Here is a 23,798-nt window from a genome sequence, read left to right as displayed (position 1 = left end):
TGGTTAACTGTTGAATAGAATAAGGTATAAAGCTTTGACAGATGAATGATGATACAAAAAAACTCTATTCAAATCCTGTCATGGTTTGTGTCAACTCTGTGACCAACATATCTAATCATCGTATTTTGCTCAAAATGGAAAAATTAATGAATTTCAATGATTTACATCTGATCTAGCATGTCAGTCATTTATGACTTCCATACAACTATAATACAGTTGAAATGTCTCTCATTACCAATATCACTACAACAATAACCACTATTGATCTCACGTACAGAAAATTAAATATCAAGTGTCCAATGTAATATAACCATAAATGACACTGGGAAACCACCGATTTTCATTTCTGGGGGCTATCCATTGGTAATACTAACGGTAAGTTTCCATAACTACCAAGGAATGGCATACACAAGCTGTCTTCCTAATGGAATTATGGCCAACAATGTAAAGTTGACTCCAGACTCTACAAATGGTTTATTGAATCACATTTATCACTCTACCAGACTAATAGTTTTTCATTAAATCATCTGAATTCATTTCAACAGTGTCTACAACACTCTTTGTACATTCACGGCAATTTAGACATTTAATATGAATTCTAAACTTAATCAAACATCCACAAAGCTGCAATAGCTGCGAGTGGAACATGTTTTGTGAAACTGTTTTGTTAGACATAATTACTTATAAGTTATAGTAATACTCATAATGCTATACACCCTACATGGGATTGAAAAAAAAAACGGGGGGGGTAAATGCATGTGTAGCTACACACATAATATGGTAAAAAAAATCCAATCAAATTGATTTTTGCGTTCGTACCCTAAAATCAGCGCTCTCAACGCAATTATGATTTCATCTGTTCATGTACTATAGACCTCTAACTTCTAAGTAACATGCACAATTTTCAATCATTTGTATTTAAACAATCTCAGTGAAAAAATTTGTCAGTTCCCTGATCAAAAAAAAAAAAAAATACTCCAGTTATAGCTAGTATAGCAGCTACAAAATACAAGCTTTTAGAGTTTAATAAAATATGTAGCTAAATAAAGTTTTACTCACTGATCAACAACATAAAAATTGTCTCCATCATCTCCTTGCTCAATAATATGTTCACCAGGTTGTGTCTGTAATAAAATTGAAAATAATAGTAATAATGATGTTAGTTTTTATATAGCGTTTTCCCACTCTGTGCTCAAAGCGCTTTTACATTTATTACCCTGGCTCCGATCTATAGCGGCATAACGGCCCTTTATACTTCCTCAACTCCCTGCAGAGCATACAATCCATTGCAGCCGCAATAAGCGCATAGGATTAAAGCAAATGAACATGACAATAGTTTTAAAAATTGGCACCGACATGAGAGGGTAGAAATAATTAGTATTCACCGTATTGCCGCTGTACATCCTGTACTGTAAATTATTGCTGTCATTTGTGTATGTTTGTGAACATAATAATTACAAAAAGAAATATTACGAAAAAATGCCTAAATAGCTGATCAATGACAAAAAAGAAACAACCTAGTGCTTTCATCTATGGTACAGTTCGCCTTCGGGTATTTTAATGAATGGGACTCCCAACCTAAATTGTGAGCCGTTATGTGACAATCGTAAGTTTTACCAGCTTCCGACCCTCTGATACCATCGGATCAAAATTGTAAGCAAAAACACCGCTTCTGTTCAATTTGGTACAAGTTGATTGAAACACTAAGATTTATAGTTCAACAAATGTGAAAATGAATACTATTCTGGTCAATAAAATATAAGGCAGTAAAAAAAAAAAAATCCTACTTTGTATTTTCCATAAATTGAACAACATCAATGTCACAGTTGGTGACGGATTTACGACATGAAAGATAATGACAATTCCAGGTCATATTTTATGATTAGCAGTTCAGAATTGGCACAGCTAGACAACTGCTGGCTGCAACGCAGCAGAGCTATAGTCAGTGGCGTGGGATGCAGCCCTCACACACACAGAGTGTGATGGATAGCTGTTTTAGTATTCTAGGCATGAACCAAATAACAACTGCTAATCTTGTAGTACTAGTGGAGCTGGCATTCCTACTTTACAACACACAAGAATATGACCATACTGCAAATACATGTCATTTAATGTTTCCAGGTTACCAGTAGCATTACATGTTGCTAGATGCATATATATATATACACTTGACCATACATATTCTTATAACTAAAACACTAAAAATGTATCTACTTGTAGACTGCATATGTCATGAAATATTCATGGAGTACGCACTGCGTTGTACGAAACACCACATATATATCACAAATAATTTCAGAAAAAGATGCACAGATTCAATTGAATTGTTCATTTCACCAGGTACGAAAAGTACACATCAAAGACAGTACGAAATTATGATGATCCTTTGCACATACACATGCATGTATGCACACGTCCTGTTCACATGTAGAATATCCCAGAGACTTGGCTATCTAGGCTTCTTTTGAGCCAGTCCACCTCATGAATGTCCAGTTGACAAGTTTCAAGGCTAGTGATGAAGGTACACAAAAGGCTTGACACTACTGTGAGAATGTGAAGCGCTGTCTACCAGAGGGTTGTGACAAGATGCTATCAATTTTGCATGTAGGAGTGAGATCTTTCGATAGTGAGTGCAACTCTCAGCTCGCAGGTAAAATGCAAATGACTTTGGTTAACCTAATCAAAATGATTGAGACAACTAGCCTGGAATCTGTACTACTCACTTCAGTCTACAGGGCAATGATTGCATTTCAACACACAATGTACAAGAGAAGAGAACAGCATGAATTCCAAGCTAGAAAGGAATACATATTATACGCACTGACTAATCTATCAAAATCTGATCACCAAATTACATTATGTCTAAAAAAAAATTCCATTCTGATAAAATCTCCACCAATATGGGAAAATACCAAATCTGGAGCACAGTCCTATTAATTCCTGTATTTTGGTATGATCTTAATTCTTTGAAAAGGTCATGAAAGTGAGATTCACTATCACGAAGTAAGAACATGACGTTGATCTGATGATGGTAGAAAAAGTCCTTCCATTATAATCACCCACCCCCCTGGCAATAATATGAGGAAGTGAATTCATTCATGCAAAAAAATGGAACAGGGCCTGCTGATAGTCACGACATATGAAGTGTATAATGAAGTCACCTTTACTTCCCTTACCTGAAGGACAGCAAATTAATAGATGTGTTATCCTAAATTGGCAATGTGGCATAAAGACTGCATATATTCAGTAGTTTAAAATTACAAATTGAGTATTGAGAACACTTCGTCGTCATTTCTATGACAATACCATTCATAAATCTCCTGTCAATTTTCAAAATTTAAATTACATGTTAATTCATCTTTGGCATATTTACTCAAAATACTGTAATCTGACACAGTTTTGGGCTACTGTTTCAAAGCATATATAAACTATAGCTACCTTGACAACGGCTTCATCTAGTAGGTCATTTCAAAAGGTCAAAAACATAAAATTTACTAAAAATTGAAGTATGAACTATAATTAATAATAATAATGTTGATAATTTATTGTTGAAAGACCATTGCACAATACACGTCTCAACGGTCCGTACATAACAACTTGCAAGATTTAAAAATATACGTCAGAGAAAAAATACAGAGATGATCTGCATACAACACCACATGATGGTCAAAATGCTGTACTGCCGGCTATTAATAAACCATGTACAACCAGTATTCTGGAATCCATAGTCTTTTTTGACACTATGATTGAAACATCACATAGTTGCCAGGGGGTTCTAGGATGTAAGTACTGAAACCTTTTGCTGTCTCTTCAATTTGTTTGATGGCTAGAAAATACACATTTGATACAAGAGATAAAACATAATACTATCATGCAAGTGACAATTTAAACAGTGCCAGTATTAATATAATTTATCTGTACTGTCTGCAGATGTGAAAGCAGAACTTCAACTTGTTTTGTACCAATAGGGGAAATGGTACATATTTTTCACAGAATTGTGTGCACACAGAGAGATATTACAGACTGATATTAATTGAAAAATTCACAAAGGGTTGTGACCTTTATCGAGGAAGTCTTTATATTTGTGAAAATGGCATAGTGGATGTTTTAATACATTATTTTGACGAGTTTCTGATAGAATGAAATTGTCCTCTGCATTCAAGACATTTTCAGTTTCTCATGCTCCAAATAACAACAACAGACATTTTGAACACATAAAATCCACAGTTGCTTTCAAAGTCTACCTCCATATTTTGAATCATATAGCAGTGCCAACAATATTTAAAAAAAAAAAACGATTTCAGTGTATGATTAAAAGCTAAAATCTGACATCAGGAAATATTACAATTATTATGTTCACTTGTTCAGAGAGCAGGTTTTGCATCCAAAGAACGCCTCGCATCACATTTGAGATAAATCGATACGTCTGGTTCTTTTGATGGAAGTCTGAGTGTGACTACTAGGGACCATTAGTACTCTGGGTTGCTACCATTCAAATGCCAATCATTAACATGATTAATGTGTCGTGGGAGGTAAATATTTCATGGCAGCACTTGTTCCCACAGGAACGACATTATCTAACTGTACTAGTAACAGCCAATACATTTACTCTATCATTTAATACGCGGATGCAACAAGAATTAAGTCTGTGTCTATAGAATCATTGTTCCATGCTAAATTACAATAACATTAACAGACAGGTGATATTATTGAAAATTCACAGACATTGTAACACTCTGGTAATGGTAACTGCAAATTATAGTTTATACCTGATATCATATTTCTAAGGGCACATGCATATATATATACACACTCATATGTGAAAAATTTCATCTCCAACTTAGTATTACTACCTAAAATATTGTGTTTTTGAAATTCCACTTACGAAAAAAGAAATGTCTTTCCAATAATATCACAAGCTTCATAGTACTTCTGTGAATGTACACAAACTTTGAGTAAACCCCCTTCCTTTCCTTTCAGTCCAAATATTGATCATGAGAGCTATGTGACCTCTTCTGACCCCCCAAACAATACTCCTTACTCTATTTCTCCTCACAACTGTCAATAATTGAAATCATGGCTAGTAATATGTCTGAACAGATTGAAACATTACTCTGTACTTAGATGCCTTTTTCAGACTTTCTCATTAGTCTCGTTGCACTGACCCATAGCAACCCGCGTGACACACCCATAGCAACCCAAGTGACACAAACAGTCTCCTAGTGATGTATCTTGATGTGTAAGGGTATTGACGGCCTATATTTAATCTAGTCTACACTGATAAAAATAACACAAACTGTACATAAACAAAAATGTTATCGTCAAATTAACTATTGGTTTTCAATACTGACTGCTGAGAACATGGCCAAGCTAAAAAGAATTAGCGAGCCTGGGATGAAGATACAACCCTGGATTGCATGGAAACGTGGCAGCTGTTCATGAGATGTTTGTCACACTCTTCATCTATAAAGTCATATATTTCTAATGATATGTAAGACCTCTACTTTCCATTCAATTTCATCAATAATGTAAAAAACAGACCATAACAGGCAAGACAAACAAGGCCTCTTAGTATGGTTCAGTACTCCGCTTTTACTGTTTTACCCTTTCAGGCATCTTATCAAAATCAATATGCATGTCTGTGGATGTAATTTCAATACTAATGACGTCAAAACAGTATGTGTGTTTTCATCTTAGATGGGGAAAATGTATTTTTGTCCACAAAGAACCTACTTTAAAAAAAAAAAAAAACATGTCAGATGTCTCTACTTGTGCTAAGAATGTCTGTTTTCTCTCTACGAGCAAACAAGGATGATAAGTAAATGTAATGAGACATTTTGTAATAATGGTCATGATGTCAGAAATAGACATAAACGTTGAAACAAAAGAAAAATAGCCAGCAAGCATGTAAACTCTGATTAATTAATTCTCTCTCTACCAAGGAGGGTAGACTCTCTCACAGCCTTGGGAATGATTCTCTACCACGTAGGGTAGACTCTCTCACAGCCTTGGGAATGCCTCTCTACCAGGTAGGGTAGATGCTCTCACAGCATCAGGAACATCTCTTACTAGGGTAGGCAGACTCTCTCACAGCCTTGGGAACATCGCAGTAACATGGCGGGTCACAAAAACACATCAATTAGGAATGGCTATAGTCCCATGTAGTCAATGAGGGTGCACAATACAAGGATATTAGATAGAATACAAGTATGCAGTAAATATCGGTACATACAAAACAGCCACTTTCTGCTAGCAGCGCTCCCGGGACTGTGAGAGAGTCTACCAGGGAGGGGTATTTGTTTGTACAAAAATAACTACATCCTGTTTTGGTGAGCAAAACAGGATGAAAACCCTTCATTCGTTTATTTGAATATTCACCGATCATCATCAAGAAGATGATAACTACCATCCTGTTGAAATCCTAAAATTTTACTTTTTTGGATGTAACAATTATTTTTATATATTCATAGTGTTATTGCATGTTTTAAAGTGGTCATATGGATGAGGATTTGGTATTTTTTGGGATTTTCAGTTTATAGAATAATTTTATCATGGCTTCCTACTTGAAAAATCAATGTGAAACAATATTGACCGAGTCTGTGTTTGTAACTCAATAAATTGCAAAAAGCTATAAAAAAAAAATGTTTAAAAAGTTTGTTATTGCACGTGTACATTTTACAAATCTATTATGCTTTTGCAATTCATTGAGTTACAAACAAGGACTTAGCATATGTTGTTTTACATAGATTTTTCAAGTAGGAAGTCATGATAAAATTGTTAAAAATCCAAAACAGATATCAAATCCTCATCCATATGGCCACTTTAATATCCTCACATAACAGATGAAAACAGAAATTAAAATTTTTCTGACTGTATGCAACACTCTTTACATTCAAAACCTAGAACCCATGCATGTCATTTTTTCCCCATCTCGTAGAACACAATAACATGGATTCCAGGGTAGCAGACATACTTACTGCAAGGCAAGCAGGAAATAATTAATCAAAATCACTTGTATCCATCATATATGCAAGTAGTAGTTAGTTCTGGCTGACTGATACATGATGACTGTAAAATGAACACACTCAACGTTTTTTTGTACATAACAATTTTCAGATGACACAACTATGTCTGTACAACATCATTAAATCTTATGGAACTTAAATCATAGTCTGAAAGGTTTCCACTTTTTAAGATAATGCCTACTTACAATTTATAACTTTTGATTCAATATAAGAAACTGGTCTGACAATGAATGATATAGTTATGATTTTACAGCAGCAACGAAAAAGAATCGAAACTTGACATCAGATTTAGACAATATTTTTATTTAACTTGTCAATTATGTCAAATTATAACTTATTTCAATTCCGAACAGTTTAGAAACATTACAATTTATACTACTGGCAACATATTTAATGGACTATTTCATCCCAGTTTTTTTAATAGACATTTCTGTTGTCACACAAACAATACCATCTCTTCAATGCTTTGCAATTTAGTTGGGGTCAGTTGTTGGTTGGTTGATAGATTATGTGTATTCATAACCAATGTGCAAGAGTGCAAGCCATGTCAAAAGTTATTCACATCCTGCAGCTTACATTATAATCTTACAATTATAAATTGTGCATGCGATAGATTTTGAGAAAGACAAGAATGACATTTGGGAAAGAATAAATGCATAGAAAGACCAGGGTCGTGCATACAGATTGGATAACTGAATACACTAAATACATGTATCCCATAGCCAATGTCCATTATTTATTACCTCTCAGTTTTCACAATGTGTCTAGGGATAACTTGAATAGTCACTTACAACCCATCTATAGATCAATGATAAATTCATATGTTTTGAAACTTATGGCATCTACTTTAGATCTGATCAGTGACTAGCTTTGGAGACATCATGGGCTGACTACAAGTTTTTTTCTACTCTTCTGTAAGCTCGACGTCAAGCATTTTCATCATTTGATTTAAAACAGTTCATGATATGCCATTCCTGTTAAATCATGACTCTTATTGTCACAGTAGAGATCACAATATTTCTCTAGTCTGACACACAGCACAATCTGATTAAAATCTGATGTAGTCAACTTGTGATTTCTTTATTCATACCTGTTTTCCTACATTTTTTTATCGTTTGTTCTTTTTTTTGTTTCCCAAGTGAGCACCATACTCCTATATCTGACACAATACCATAGGAGTTCCCATTCAAATTATAAGTGTTCAGTAACCCACTCAACCAACGAGAATGTATCTTATGCTGAAAACTTCCCTAATACAGGTACAGTACCGTGCAACACTCTGTTTGAAAACCTCTCGGGCACAGACAGCGATGTTTTGTTATCGTTTGGTGTTTCTCTTTGTTTCAATTTCAATCCTTGAGTGCTATACTGTAAGACGGATTCTGATTGGCTGCGCGTAAGTACAGAATGTGAACTCCTAATGTTATTAATTGTGTCAGATGTAGGAACAAGGCACTCACTCATGGATTAAAAAAGAACACACAATAAGACACAGGTAAATAAAGAAATGGTGCCAAGTGCACTACATCAGATTTTAATCAGATTGACGCAAAGCACAGACTGTTGGGAATAAACTTGATTGACAACAACAAATACGCATCCACTATGGGAGGGGGGGGGGGGGGGGGCTTAACTCCCAACACTAAACTAATCTGTACGGATAAGAACAGAGAAAAGGTCCTAAAAATATTGAACTAGCAAGCGGTTTTGAATCAACTACTTTGACAATAGTCAGTAAATGCGCTGACAAAAATATATGCTCAGCAAGGTGACATGATGATGTACACATATGATACCAACAATTACACCATACTGTAAATAGGCGATATTTTTATTTTTACCTCGTACTAAGCAGTAATGCTTTGCATATTAATTGCTTTTTAAGAAATGGAATTACATTAACCATGCATACATTTTTTACCTAATCAATGCACCTGCTACCAAATGACCATTGTAGTATAATAGTAATACTGCAACTTGTTAGCAATTCAGTTGTGATGGTGAATATTATCAGCTGTCATAATTGCGTAATGGCAATATTTATAAGTATTTGAGATAACATTCAAGATCCATCACTCAATTCTAAATACATGTACAGTTGACTGCATTTTTCCCCCAGACACACTTCGATTTCCAAATTTATACAGTTTACTAACGCAGCCAAGTTATTGAAAATAAACAGGGCCTTCTGAATAAAATATACGAGGGGATTTTACAATGTGAGCATACTTTATATTATTAATAGTTCGTATTTATCAAATTACACAACAGATACCAGACAGGCACTAGGACTGTGTGACATTTATGCAAATTCAGCATGTCCCATACTAGGGTAATAATTTGTCATAATTATTATCCAGGCACACTGTTTGATATACCTATATAGTCACAGGCCTCCTGTGTAACATTCACAATGAACACAGTACATATTACAAACTGGATAATTTGCCACATCTTATCCTGGCACAGTTTGATCCCAGAATCACAGGCCTGTGTAACACCATGAATACAGTATGTTACATTGTGGGGTAATAATTTGCCACATCATATCTGGCAGTTTGATCCCAGAATCACAGGCCTGTGTAACACCATGAACGCAGTATGTTACATAGTGGGGTAATAATTTGCCACATGTTATCCTGGCACAGTTCGATCCAATGTCACAGTGAGTATGTTACATAGTAATAGTATGCTACATGGTTGAGGCCCAGGATAATGCAGTAATATGCTGTACTAGATGTACTAAACTAGAAGACAATATTTCTTAATCATTGATGACAAGTATAAAACACACATGACTGGTGATGTAGTGGTGCATCCTCAAATAATTAAATAAATAAATAAATAAATAAATAAAATTAGACAAGTGGATAAATTCTCTATTTTATGTACATAATGCAAGCGAAGTGCACTGGAGCAGTCGAAGTGTAGAATTTGAGAATAGAGCTGGGGAACATTTGGATGTTTCGAAGTGTTACACAGACAACTGATGGCTTTTTCAATTATTTGAGAGGGGGGGGCACTTATAGCATCATTTTCTATTTTTATTTTTGGTATTCCTTTATCTAATTTCATTTATTTATTTCATCATTTAATTATTCATTTGAGGATGTAGCAGTACCACTAGTACTATGCCAGTCATTCGTGATATAAAAGGACATATTTAATAATGTATTTTAACTTCAATATGAAATCCAGAGAGTGGGACATCTATCTTTGCACAGTATCACCTGTCATGTCAATGCTCCATGCATCAACCAATGTGCCAAGCAAAATGTCATTGTTTGCAGCCGAAAGTGTGATTTAATCTCACAGCCTATATTCACAGATTTCCACTTTTCACATCTAACTATTACACTTCCTGTGTGCACCACCATCTATAGAAAGTAATAAACCTAACCCACTTATCACTTGCCAGAATCAGCTGAAAATTGTGAAATGGGTATGGATCCACCGAGTCTACAATTTGGCATTACATCAATTGATTACTTGCTTTTTGTAGTTGCTACAACTTTGACAATTATTGACAGATAGTGAATGAACCCAGAACAGTAACAGTCTACAAAAGTGGTTGTACACCACACCTACGTTCAAACTGTCTCTTAGAAAAAAAAAGTGTGAGTCATCACAAAATATCTTACCTTCTTTTCAAACATTGCATCTAAAACTTCTTGCATTTGCTCCTGTATAGAGAAAAAAAAGAAAAAAAAAGAAGAAAAAAACACAAAAGTTACACCAAGGTGAAAAATTCATCATTTTTACATCAACTATGTGACAAGCAATTTCCACATTAAAAGTGAAATTATTTGTGCTATAATAACTCTGGAACCTGTCTATAAAGGGAAGGACGTTCTGACACATAAAATTTAGTCTTCTATGCATTTCACATGGTGATGAATGCCCTAGAGACTTGGGGAACCCAAGGTAGGTATCGATGGTACTAATGCTGTGATCAAACACCATGACGAAAGAATATTAAAGAGTTAAGTAATAACAAATTTGGTTTTCTTTCTTTGAAGAATTTAATAAAAATTTTATTTATATAGTCACCCTTGATAGTTACATTAACAATATTTTCCTGTTATTGCATCTGGAAAATTAGTTTATACCGTACACTGGACATCCTGCTCTTCAATATAATACTGCATAACATTTACTGTCTATTGTTTAATATATATAGCACAAACATTTTTTTTTTAAAAAGGATAATAGTCGAGGCTTTTCTAAGAAAATAATGGAAGGATGCTGATCATGCAAGTCTCGTATTCCCTCAGTGAATTTTAAAGAGAGTTCCTCTATTGGAACTGTGTGTCCATATAATACCAATTCTTGTCATGGGGTTACCATAGTTTGCAGCTGAGTGGGCTACCCCTAATTATGCGATGATTTAAAGGATGGACGATTTACGGATATGAAAATACTGTGTTATTAAAAATATTTTCATATCCGTAAATCTTCCATCCATTAAATCATCACAGAATTAGTGGTAGCCTGAGGGGGCTACCAGCTGCAAACTATGACAGCTCCATGACAAGAATGGGTAGTCTCTGGACACAGGACTACTGTTAATTTTAAGCCTTATACGTATGTGTAGCTAGCATTTATGAAATGTCAACTGAGAGGATTGAGACGGTATGTATGACACGTGCAGCTATAACCAGACAGATGGAAGAAATTATATTGTTCTAAAAGGATGCCTCAAAATATTTGTAGCGTTTGTCATGTATTATCGCGGTGTCTCTCGTAAATTGTTCATTTAAAAAGTTCAACTTTGTATGACCTGTACTGATCTGTATTTCTTCATCTAGGAGATAGTATCCTATGCAGCAGTGGCTTAACTTTTTCAATGCAAGTCGTAAGTTTGCAAATGTTAAATGATGAATTATTCAGAGCTTGTGAAAGTTCAATCCTTACAAATGAAGTACGTACAATGTCCACAATGAACTAACACTTTCTGTAGCACGTTATCACATGTTGCATATCTATAGGTTTTGGGAATATTAGCAAAATTGGCACGCTCCCTTGAGGAACCTTTCCTGCTGTCAGCTATGGGAATCTAATTCATTTAGCCCATGAAGAAGGTGAAAGATTGAATCTTAAAATATTACAAAGGACTACTAATATTACAATGTATCAATTCAACACATGAAAAGCATAGTGCACAATCATACAGGTACAGGTACATGTACATGACTGTGTATATTGACTTGTGGCAATACTGCCTGTACTGTTGCACCTTAAGTACCCTCATATCTTTTTTTTTCATTTGAGTAATGTATTTCTGATCTACTCATTTTCCACAAGACAACATGAATTAAGTTACTATTCTACATTCCTACAAATCATACATGCACATACACGGTAAAGTACAATTTTGACACTCAAAATAAATATATAAAGTTTATTTGGATCTACTTTTTATTACTATTTCTCTATATCTATCTATCTGTCATACCAGTGTTTACATATAATTCTTATACATGTTTCTACTATGCAAGGTTTTCCACTGATCAGTGATATTTTGCATACAGCGTAAATTGCACCTGTTCAACAAATCTGGCCAAGGGTTACCAAGCAACAGACAAATGTTTTATTTTTTCCAGTAAACCCAACAGACAGACATGATGAAATGCTCAAAATCGTGGCAATTAAAATTAAGGAGTTGGAAAGAACTGACAAATATATAAACTAAACATGTGAATGAAATTACACTGCTGCTGGAGAATGACTAAACTGTGTCAAGTATTTATATTTGCCATGGATCACTATAAACCTATCCTCTCATAAACTATCAATTTAGTACGTTTTACTATCTATATCCTGTCTTGATCTGTATTGCATGATATTTTTCTTACCTAAACTAAAATTCAATTGGCATAAAATATTGCTGCAATGTTTTGGTGTTGGGTTGAAGTCTATGGTTTTTTTTTGGATTACAGGAAATCTTTAGATGTACCTGTAAAATGATTTCTGTTTGAATTTTTATAGAGGGCAACAAGAAGGAGCCAGTGCCGTGAAATGTTCCAGTAATTGGCTAGTCTGGATGCCAACTGTGGTCTGAGTGAAGGTATATGTTATATCATAACGATACTGTATAGGAACTATAGACTAGCAACTTGTGAACATGGGAGAGGTATTTCTATTTTGTTATTAATCATAAACAAATGACAATGTAAATGGAAGGGGGGGGGGGTTATGACGCATTAAAGATCTGTATATAGCAGAAAGGGAGTGTTCCAGTAACAATTGAATTAACGTCATGTTCATTCCACGCCTCAATTTGCAACACTTTTTAAAGTCCTATGTTAGCAAATAAACTCTGAACTATGCCTTTGATGAATCTCTGTATTACATGAAATGAACTTTTGTGTATTCAGGTTTTTTTTCACAATAAAATGTAACCATGTTCTCTGAGGATTTGAAGGTTTCATTTACTGCTGTCAGCTGAAGTGCTATATATCATCAAAACTCTAGACTGTGAAGTGAACAAGACATTGTCAAATGTGACAAGATTATGTAGACAACTTGGCATAGTGATGGTTTATCATAATCAATTCCACATATGACATGTCTACATCAAACACATGGCCCAGATGAGGTATTGGAATAGGTTCTGTACTAGACATTAACTTCACATGGCTATGTCTCCTATAGATTGAGGTCTTGCAAGTTAAAACTAGGTGTTGACCTTTGACCTCAAAGGCTGAGGTCAAGGCCAGGTGTGAAAAGCCTGAACACAACATTCACACCAAATTACATGGATGTAAACAACTTGAACCTGAAAATGTCTGTGTGTTAGTTCTTCAGTTATTGTGGGGATATTGTAGATTTTTACAACAATACTGGCCACAACTTACGACAACTTACGACAACATGCACTGTAGATTTTCACATATCATCTCTCAAAGTCAGCCAAAATTAGTATATTTTTTCTCATGGATAATGTAATAGATATTATGTGTACAATTCAGTTAACTCTCAAAATGTGGACAGCCTGTGGAGAGGCAGATCAACTCATAGATGAATACACACATGAATGGATGGACGGATTGGTGATATCATTTAGCTCATTCCTGTACACCCTGGGTGTGCTAGTGGTCATTGGTTTGATACGAAGTGTGCATGTACAACACATGAATGTCAAGATGGGTTGTACCTCATGCATTATGCATGTTTTGGGGGGTTTTTTTTGTTACTTTCGGCAGCCAAGAATAACCACAAATGTGTCTACTAGTGAGTACTGCATGTACTCCCTATTCATATAGTCACAAAGCTTCTTGATCAATATCCTATTTGTAACTGGATATCACAAAAAAAGGGTTAAAAGTGTTGATTTGCAGAAAAAAGTACAAATTGTCTACTTTGTGTAGTATTGTGTTAGGCCAAGGGAGAATAAATTGTGTGGTTCCGATAACACCTAATTTCAAAACAGGGTAGGTAGGTAGTGGTCTGGTTCAGGTTGTTCCAAGGTATGTAGAGAGATCAACAGACATTTTTCATCGATGTGTTCACACTTTCCGTATGATATGCCGACAACATTGTGTGCAACACTGTATTCTGCCATGTTGTTTTGATCACAAGACGATAATATCATCAAATCTCACTATTTCTCTGACAACTTTGCAAAAATTTTCAATTTTTTTCAATATCTTTTTTTTTAAAATTACCTAAAAAAAAAGGTTTAGAGTCAGCAGTGAAAAACTAGGTTAGGTTGGGTTGGGTTAATACCGGAACCAAACAATTATTTTTTTTAGTTTAGCCTAAAGCTTACCTGATCCAATGCCCTGAATATGAGAATATTTTTGACTGCTGCTTGAAGTCTTTTCCTCTGGTCATCTGACTTAGGGAACACAACCTGGAAACAACCATAGAAAGTGGCCATCAGTCAAAGAATAAATACATCATTACATAATCTGACCCGTATATTCACACTTCTTCACTTTTTACAGCAAAGAATTAACAATGTGAATATTAAACCGAATACACTAATTTTTTTTTTTTTTTAAATTTACAACAAACATGAACATTTTACGTCTTCGATTTCTGATAATATTAAATTTCACATTTACATTTTTACAGCAGGGATTGCCTTTTCTATGCATTACAATAAACAGACATGTACAAAAATAGCAAAATTTTGATTGTATTGCCTCACAGTTTTTTCAAGTAAAAATTTTCAAACCATGCAATCTTTACTAGCTCTTAATAATAAATTCAATTTTTAAAGTTTCAAAATAGTTTAAATTTTCATGATTTCCAAGTGTTGAACAGTCTGTATGCACACAATACAGTCTACTGACATATGATGCACCCTAAGGTGGCCTCCTCTATAGATGACTATGCAATGTTCACATTATATATTCTTCACCTGTAGCAATTACAATCATAGTGACCTCTGACCTCTGAATTGATGCCTCCTAGGCAATCACACTACCAGAAAATATCTATCTCCTGTGATACGTATTAATAGTTGAAGATTTGCGTCAACAACAAGATTTGCTACTGGGTTACTATCTGGTCCTCTTTAATGATGTAAAAGAGCAGAGCAGAGCAGAGCAGAGCAGAGCAGATTGAAATGAATGTACTAATACAATGTGAAGCCATCAGTGCAAGAAGCCTTTTAAAAATTTTAATATTCACATATTTCACTCCTTTTTATCTTTTTATCTGTCAATTGTAACTTGTAAGGGGTTACAAGGTGGCATTAGAAAATATAGCTGGTAGCATTCTGTTTTAAATGATGAGAGCTAATCAGCAGATCACAACCACTACTGGTCAAGAAAGTACAGCCATACAAATACATTGATTAATTGGAATCATCATATACCACTATTAAATGACAGCCAGCTGGTACTGCAAAAATTAATTTGGCAAAAAAATTTTTTAAAAATTGTGTGTTTCCAATAACATGGCCTTGGAAAATAGGGTGTGGGTAGGCTGGGATTTTATTTTGTTTTATCTGTTTATTTGTTTTTATTTTAGAAAAATATTGCTTCGACCTAAAAACAAACAAGTCAGTCAGAGTACCCTTTCTGTGATAGTTTGATAAAAAGATGTACAGACATGTTTGATGAAATGTGTACAAACATGTTTTGATGAAATATGTATTGTACATACATGTTTGATGAAAAATGTACATACATCAATGGGGAAAGAAAACAGACCTGCATGAAGGTCAAGAAGTTGGAAGACAAAAGACTTGCTTATCTTTTCCTTTGATAATGTACAATATAAATCAATCCAAATTTGGACTATTACAAAGAGATACTACTTCAACTTGTTTCCATTGCTTGTTCACAAATAACAAGAACATAATAATAACAATAATGTACAGGGGTTTCATTAACTTTTTCAGCAACAAGCTGTAAAAAAATACCACCAAGCTACTATCAACACTTCCATTGACCTTGTTGTGGGGGAGGTGCCACCCACCCCCCTTCGGAAGGAGGTAAATCATGGGGTAAGTCAAAAGGGAAAGAGCAAGGACAGACAGTTCCATTTGTTTTCTGATATTTTATCATTCCCCCCCCCCTCCATTGTTGCTTTGTGTTATCTGCCTTTTAACTTGTTTATATTATTTTATGCTAAAAATTTGCCAATGTAGGAATAAATTGTATCCAACTCAATATTTTATAATCTAAATTCCACTGTCAATTTCTTACAATTAAAGTGACTTATAAGCTACTTGATCAAAACACAGTTGTGTTATCTGCACCTAATTACATATTTAATGGCTAAGAATGAGAGCATTGGGACACGTTTGTTATAATGTAGGAGGTGGGGGGTCAGATGGCAGTCAGAGTGGAATACTCATTGTTTGTGGTCAATAGAGTGTGATCGAGTACTACATTCTGAATTCTACCAGTTTTAAAAAGATATTCTCATTATCATATCAAATATCAAAAAATATGTATGTTATCATATGTTATCAAGAGCAACAGGTTTCAGTATATTTTCCCCTTCTTCATATATCACAATCGGACCAAGCGCAAAAACTCTAGGTTCTATACGTGTATTCTCCTGGTCCAACACAAAGCCCTATGGAGCAGTGTGCCCTCTTATGATAGCCAAATTTTGTAGCAGTGAGTCAAAATGATAAAAACTGGCATTTCTTGCGAGTCACCACATAGTAAGAGATAGGGGAACATCAAATTTTGGTGCGTCACGAGAAATTGTGTGCGTCAGTGGCGTGTCAAATTGGGTTAGAGGGCACACTGCTATGGAGTTCATATAGCCTTTAAAAAATTGTGTGGTTTCAGTTACACTCAATTTTAGACTAGGTGGGGCAGGTATATTTTTCTTTTTTTTTAATGTTTTTTTTTTTTCATATGTATAAGTGTCTAGTTCAGGTAGTCATGTTTTCCATTGTTTTCCATATGGTCTCTCTGGTTATTGGTTTCTTCCCATCAGATGTACAGCCATTGCAGATTGGAAGAGCAGTTTTATATTGTCTTTTTTTTTAAGTTGATGTCAGTTTCCGCATCCACTATTTCTCACGAGACTTTGTAATTTTATTTTGTTTTCTCGAATACATAAAAAAAAAGTTTAGGGTCGACTGTGCAAAACTAGGTGGGGGGTCAGGTAACTGAACAAAACAATTTTGTGTTTTAGGCCTAAATGGTACTGTGGTATAGAAAGCTTTAATAATCATGTAACTCTTAAATTTTAGAACACACTAAAACAAAAGTCTTAGCAATATCTGTACAAGTGATAATTAAATAATAACACAGCCAAAGAAAGAGAAAAGGTTACCTAAATTATAAATCACACATCAAACACTTCTTTCATGCAATATGCAGTTTTTTTCATTTTTTTTTTTTTTTTTTTTTTTTAGCAGTATTGACTTGTTGTGCTGAGTATTAAAACCTAACTGAAAACACCGCAAGATACAGAATACTTGCGGCATGAAGACAGATGCTATGGAACATGATATAGGAGATCTCTGATGTTTTCCCAGTCCCAGACTTTGTTACTAATTCATTACTATTCTCAAGACACCGTCTCTTCTTTTCCTAGAAAAATAACTATGCCAAGAACCTGCATACATGTATGTGCCAGAGTTCGCAATTTACGTTTTATTAGGTCAGTGGTCCACATGTGGACTACCCTTTTTTTTTTCAAATGGTCCACATCAAAATGTTTGTGGTCCACACTTACTGGGTCATTTATTGTTACTGTTGAATTTATCTGCACATGTTCTGGTATCATTTTTGTGTGTCTGTTCTTGTAAATAAAATATTCACTTCAAATCAAAAGATTTCCTAAATTTCTGAAGTATTCAATGCTTTCTGATTTGTCATTCTACGTTATTTTTTATGTTTCAAAACTACTTTTAGTGGTCCAAATGGACTACTGAAAATTAAATTTGTGGTCAAGAATGTTCCAGACAGCCACTGGTCTTTTTGATGCATGATTGGACCATTGCTACCCTGTATGCCATAGTGTAAGTGCAACTGTTTCCCCTTCATAATGTAAATGTATACTAGCTCTCTCTCCCATACAAGGTGGATGATCACTTATCATTTGAATTTTTTATTACAAGCAAATTAGAATTTTTTATTGCATGCACGAAACAGCTTTGAAAATGCATACGGGTAACATCTGTTGACAAAATACTAGATTGTAATTCTAAATTGATATATTCAAAAAAGCTACTTTTAGTATAGTTACAAGCATACTGTACAACCTAGAATAACAATGACATAAATGAAATTGATATCATTCTATTTGTACAACAAATTATAGTTACTTTCAGAATAACATACTATCAGTAGCAGAAAACAAACAATGTACACTTAAATGTACATTAAGTCTTCTCTTGTCATTTAATTAAAGACAAATATACTATGACCATGACTATCACATCTATAAAAAAAAACCCACCAAAACCCCCAAAACTTTGATTTTTCAATATTTTTTTCGTAACACATTTTTTTAGAGTCAATAGTGAAAAACTAGGTTGGGTCAGGTTACCTTAACCAAACAATTGGTGAGATTTGATGACATTATCACCTTGTAATCAAAACAACATGGCAGAATTCAGTGTAGCACAAAATGTCATCTACATATCATAAAGAAAATGCAAACACATAGATGGGAAATCTCTGTTGACCTCTACATATATTGTAACAACCTGAACCAGACTCCAACAAAATAAATAAATAAAATTTTAAAAATTAAAAATTCCCTACTTACCCACCCTGTTTTGGAATTGGGCATATCAGAACCACAATTTGTTTTTTAACAATACTACACTTTAATAGAAATGTCAAAGAATAGGTAAATACACATGACCAGAAGGACAGCATGTTCAATTTCAATATCCTCACAAGGAAGAATACAATATTTCGTACTGGACACTTGCACCACAATTGTCATGCTTCAACTGTATTTCAATATCCTAAACAAGTTAAATTTTCTTCTTTTTTTTTCAGCAGGACATTGTGCTCAAAATTATGCCATGGTACCATTCAAACATGATAACTTGGCAGAGAATATTTTTTAGCTATTGTTAGCTCTCTTTCAGACTACCATTTTTTTATTTTTTTATCTTTCATTTTATGTTTCAATGTTGTAGAGCTAGTCTTTAAGTAGGGGAAGAAAGACTTATCACTCAACCCAACGAGGGAGTACATTATGATTCCTCAATGGTATAGTTGACATTTTACTTTCACAAAACTATTCCACTCAAACACTGAAGTAGACATACAAGTCTTCACAATGATGTATAAATACTACAGGTGTGCATTCTATCAAAAATGTCTTCTTATTCGAAGGTGTTACAGCTTTTGGAGGGAAAGTTCAAATTTGCCGTATCTTTCCTCCAGAATGTCTGTGATAATCTTCACACAAATTTACAATAAAAATGTTGAATCTTAGCTAACCACTTACAATCACAAGAATCACTATCAAGACTTTACTTAACTACTGGTTGCTATTCTGGCATCGTCAACAACAACAAAATCCAATAGTTGGCAAGATTCACAAGTAGGCCAACAGTTTGTAATAAAAGCTACTCCAAAGAAATGGAGCTAACGAAAACAACCATATATCATTATTAGTTTCACTGCCATCTTGATTGTGTTTTGTTTCAGAATACTCAAGTCCAACAAAGTTAATTTAATTTTGATGAAATTCTGTCACATTGTGGCTCAAAGTACAAAGAGAAAATTAGCAAATGACTAAACGAATACGTTTTTTGTTTGTTTGTTTTTTGTTACTATTTTATTATATATAACTTAGCATACCCTCAACAACTACAAACTACTTGAAATGGGCTCCCCTACAGTAATAAATGAAGTCAGGTTTGTTGGGGAAACTATACTTTTTATGTTAGGTGGGCCCTGAATTATCCATCATATGCTTCATATAGCACAATAAATACTTCCTGGACTCAAACCATTTGCCTTGTCATTACCAGTGATTGGAATACCTGGTTGAGGCATCCCTTGGCTGATTACTCTCATTTGCTGCTCAACGGCAGAGCTCTTGCTGGGACCATTTTCCTATCTTCTGACGTTCTGTTCTGATACTAGTGAAGCTTGGGTGTCATGTGCCCTTCACTCCCACACAGTTTGCAAGTATTATACATCCCTGACATTTCCTCATACAAGCATTATTGAATGAAAAAGTGCAGCTGTGAATTTTTTATATACCAATGTAATAACGAAAAGGAAAATGTCATTTTGTAAAAAATTAATCTATTTTGTTCCAAGCGACAGATTTCTGACAAAGTAATATATTATAACATTTCTGCATGCCCAACTGGTATCATACATACCACATGAGAATGTCACATACATCAAACGAAAAGACAATACAAAATTATATATCAAAACAGCATACTGGATACTTCATTTCTCGAAAATCCAATATATTACCTATCCATACGACACAAAATAAGCTTTCATTGAATCTGTGATCCATTTATCCCTACTTTACTTTAACTTATAATGCTCTCTAAATTGTACATGTATGACATTTGGAATGCTATATCCCTCAATAATTATCTTGTTTCATGAAACCAGGCTGCTGAGAGCAAGCAAGCATGGCACTGTGTCGGTACCTTCAGGGAGTGTACATGTAGCATGTGCTGTACGCTGTCAAGAATAAGCCAGAACTATGACATGTGAAATGCATGCAGTGACCCCTGAATTGCATATATATATACCTTCAATTCTATAGAAAGCTATGGCGCACAATTATTGGATTTTAAATTTCTCACAACTGCTCTTTTTCAGTGCATGAACATAAGTTAACATTTAATAATTAAAATGATGCAGGTCATTCAGCAAATGTTGGCCAACCACGGTTCTATCAATAACAATTTTCACATCAGCTTCCCTAAATTTCAAATCTAGCATCATTTTAAATTCTTGCACTGATATAAAATCACAGTTAGTACACGCACCCATCGCACCCATCGACTCCGGATTAGTAAGATTATTTGTACACAGCTTCCCTTTATTTACAAAGTGGCCTCTTATCCATGGAGGTCTGTTGATTAGCAACATAAACCTTCCACTATAAAATCATTTAAAAGAACACACTCCTCTTTTTGTTTGTAAAGTAATTTTACTGACAAGCCGAAGCAGTTTTGTCAAGACAGACAGCCTTTAGATACACTCAAGAATAATGATTCACATGTGTTCCTTGCAGCATAATATTACGACTTTGTGAACTAGAAAAAATAAATTTAATGTGAGAATTGACACAAGTAAAAAATAAATTCTATGTGAAAATTGGCACTAGATGGCATGCTAATGCTTACCATGCACACATAATTTCGACATGATAGTTTCAGAGATTAGCACCTCCTGTAGATTCACTATAAACTACGTCATTCGGGTGGTGCGTGAATGAATTAATAGCTGCCATGTACACCTGCTTCAACAAACTGTATAGATATATGACATCACATACTCTGCCTACAGGAAATAACTCCAGCTTGACTTTTTCTTTTTGTAGTCATTTTAACACCATTCTCAAGGATATTTATTAATGAGTGTCAGGATGAAACGATATGCTACATGAAATGACTAAAGGTGCAATTAATCACGATAAAAAAAATTGTACATTTGCAGTAAAAAAATACAAATTTTCACAATTTTCACACACAAAAATATATTTAACTGAAATAGATTGTGACCTTTTCTATTCTAACTTTTTTGACATTTCTACATCCATAAGTGGGTGTGACTATGACTTGAAATTTCTCTGCGTCATTGAGCTACCTCGCACCATCGGTACGGCTAGATAGGTCAGCTATAAGACACAAGTACATGATATATACGATCAACTGTTTAATTTTAGTCCCTTTCATAGTGCTAGGCTTCAGTGTTTCAAACCTAAAACCTTGCCTATATGCTTGCAATTTCACTCAACGTAATTACTTTATATACCTCATCCAGTAAAATTGATTTTCTGAAAGCTCTAAATCTTTTTAGTTTCAGCATTGACTATTCAGGTCACATACACACACATGCCAGCATAGACTAGAAGGACAGAAAAAAGAAATTGATCGGGCTTTTTCTACAAGTAATCAGGTCAAGAAAACAAGTTTTCTTAGTCAGATCATTGAACGATGCCTAGCAGCTATTTACCAGACATGATCAACTATTTTTGATAAACAAACAGGGATGGGTCAACACACACACATAGGCTGATTCAATATGTCTTTTATAATTCAATTAGGTCAGATTACCATACTGAAAAACAAACTTACAGGTAATGCGTTTATATATCTGTGTTAAATAAGACAAACGTTTCCAATACATGGTTATATTGAGCCACAAATTGAATTTTCTCACTTAATGAACCCTTGCAGCAGTGCCAAGGACATAGATAGGAAAGGATTCTGCCTGCTAGGATAAATTTAAAAATGTAAATAGACACTCCAAATTTCCAATGAAAACCACCATCGGGTAATTCAACATTGATGTGAATAAATGACCATGCCAACAAAAAAGGACTGTGGTTCCATAAAATTCATCCACGGTCTCTCTCTTTTGTTCATTTTATTTCATTTCTGCTTATTTATCTAGATGTACAGTACAGTGTACATCTTTTCAACCTATACAATGGCGTGGAAACAATAAGGACGAGAGGGCCAGTTATCTTTTGTAACAGTCCAGTAGTAAATTCTGCAGTGAAGGTTGTCCAATCTTTATCAAATTATGAACAGGGATCCTCTCTTTTGTACCAATTTTTACATTGGGACATATTTTGCTTTAAATGAATAGTTTCCATGGCTACCATGTAAATAACAACTTAATGGCAATGACGGGCATATTTCACAAAATACCACTACACAATGCAAAGTGTGACGAGAGGATGTCCCCCAGTACTGCTCACTGTAAATCATGCATTCTTTTGATGGTCGTATAATATACTATCTAGTGTCTATGATCCACTGTATGTGTGTTTATTGTTTCTGCCACTGTCACTAGTGTAAGACTACAGATGCTGTGGGTAACTGTCACTAGTAAGGCTAAGGTTGTTGTGGGTAACTGTCACTAGGTCTATGATTGATAATGCTAGATATGAGAAATCTGGGATTGCAAAAATATGTACCTCTAATTCTAAATGTATGTGGGTGGATTATTAAAATATGCTAGAGTTCATTCGGACACACCGTGGTGACGGAATCAAACATATGTACAGATCACATTCAATAATGAAACTTTGATTTTTTTTCTCTACCTCTGATGGGAGAGAATTGCAGTGATAACCTTTCCAAAGCAAGCCTCCAGTGACATCAAAATTAATGGCTTT

The 23,798-nt window shown here is 34.5% G+C and overlaps 1 protein-coding gene across 2 annotated transcripts in view; it reads right to left on the bottom strand.

The window, feature by feature from the left end:
* LOC144444412 (cAMP-dependent protein kinase type II regulatory subunit-like) overlaps positions 1 to 23,798 on the bottom strand; it is a 50,022-nt gene that overhangs the window by 12,655 nt on the left and 13,569 nt on the right. The window contains exons 4-6 of one of the 2 annotated variants that reach the window (XM_078133858.1): positions 14,797 to 14,880; positions 10,667 to 10,708; positions 1,060 to 1,124 (exon numbers count right to left, since the gene is read on the bottom strand). In XM_078133858.1, coding sequence (XP_077989984.1) covers positions 1,060 to 1,124; positions 10,667 to 10,708; positions 14,797 to 14,880 — 191 coding nt within the window. The remainder of the gene's footprint in view (positions 1 to 1,059; positions 1,125 to 10,666; positions 10,709 to 14,796; positions 14,881 to 23,798) is intronic. The other variant, XM_078133934.1, reaches the window with a different exon arrangement.

This window comes from Glandiceps talaboti, chromosome 1 (assembly GCF_964340395.1).
Source record: "Glandiceps talaboti chromosome 1, keGlaTala1.1, whole genome shotgun sequence".
NCBI lineage: Eukaryota > Metazoa > Hemichordata > Enteropneusta > Spengelidae > Glandiceps > Glandiceps talaboti.
Note: the sequence above shows the minus strand (reverse complement) of the source record. Positions and strands in the feature narration are given on the sequence as shown.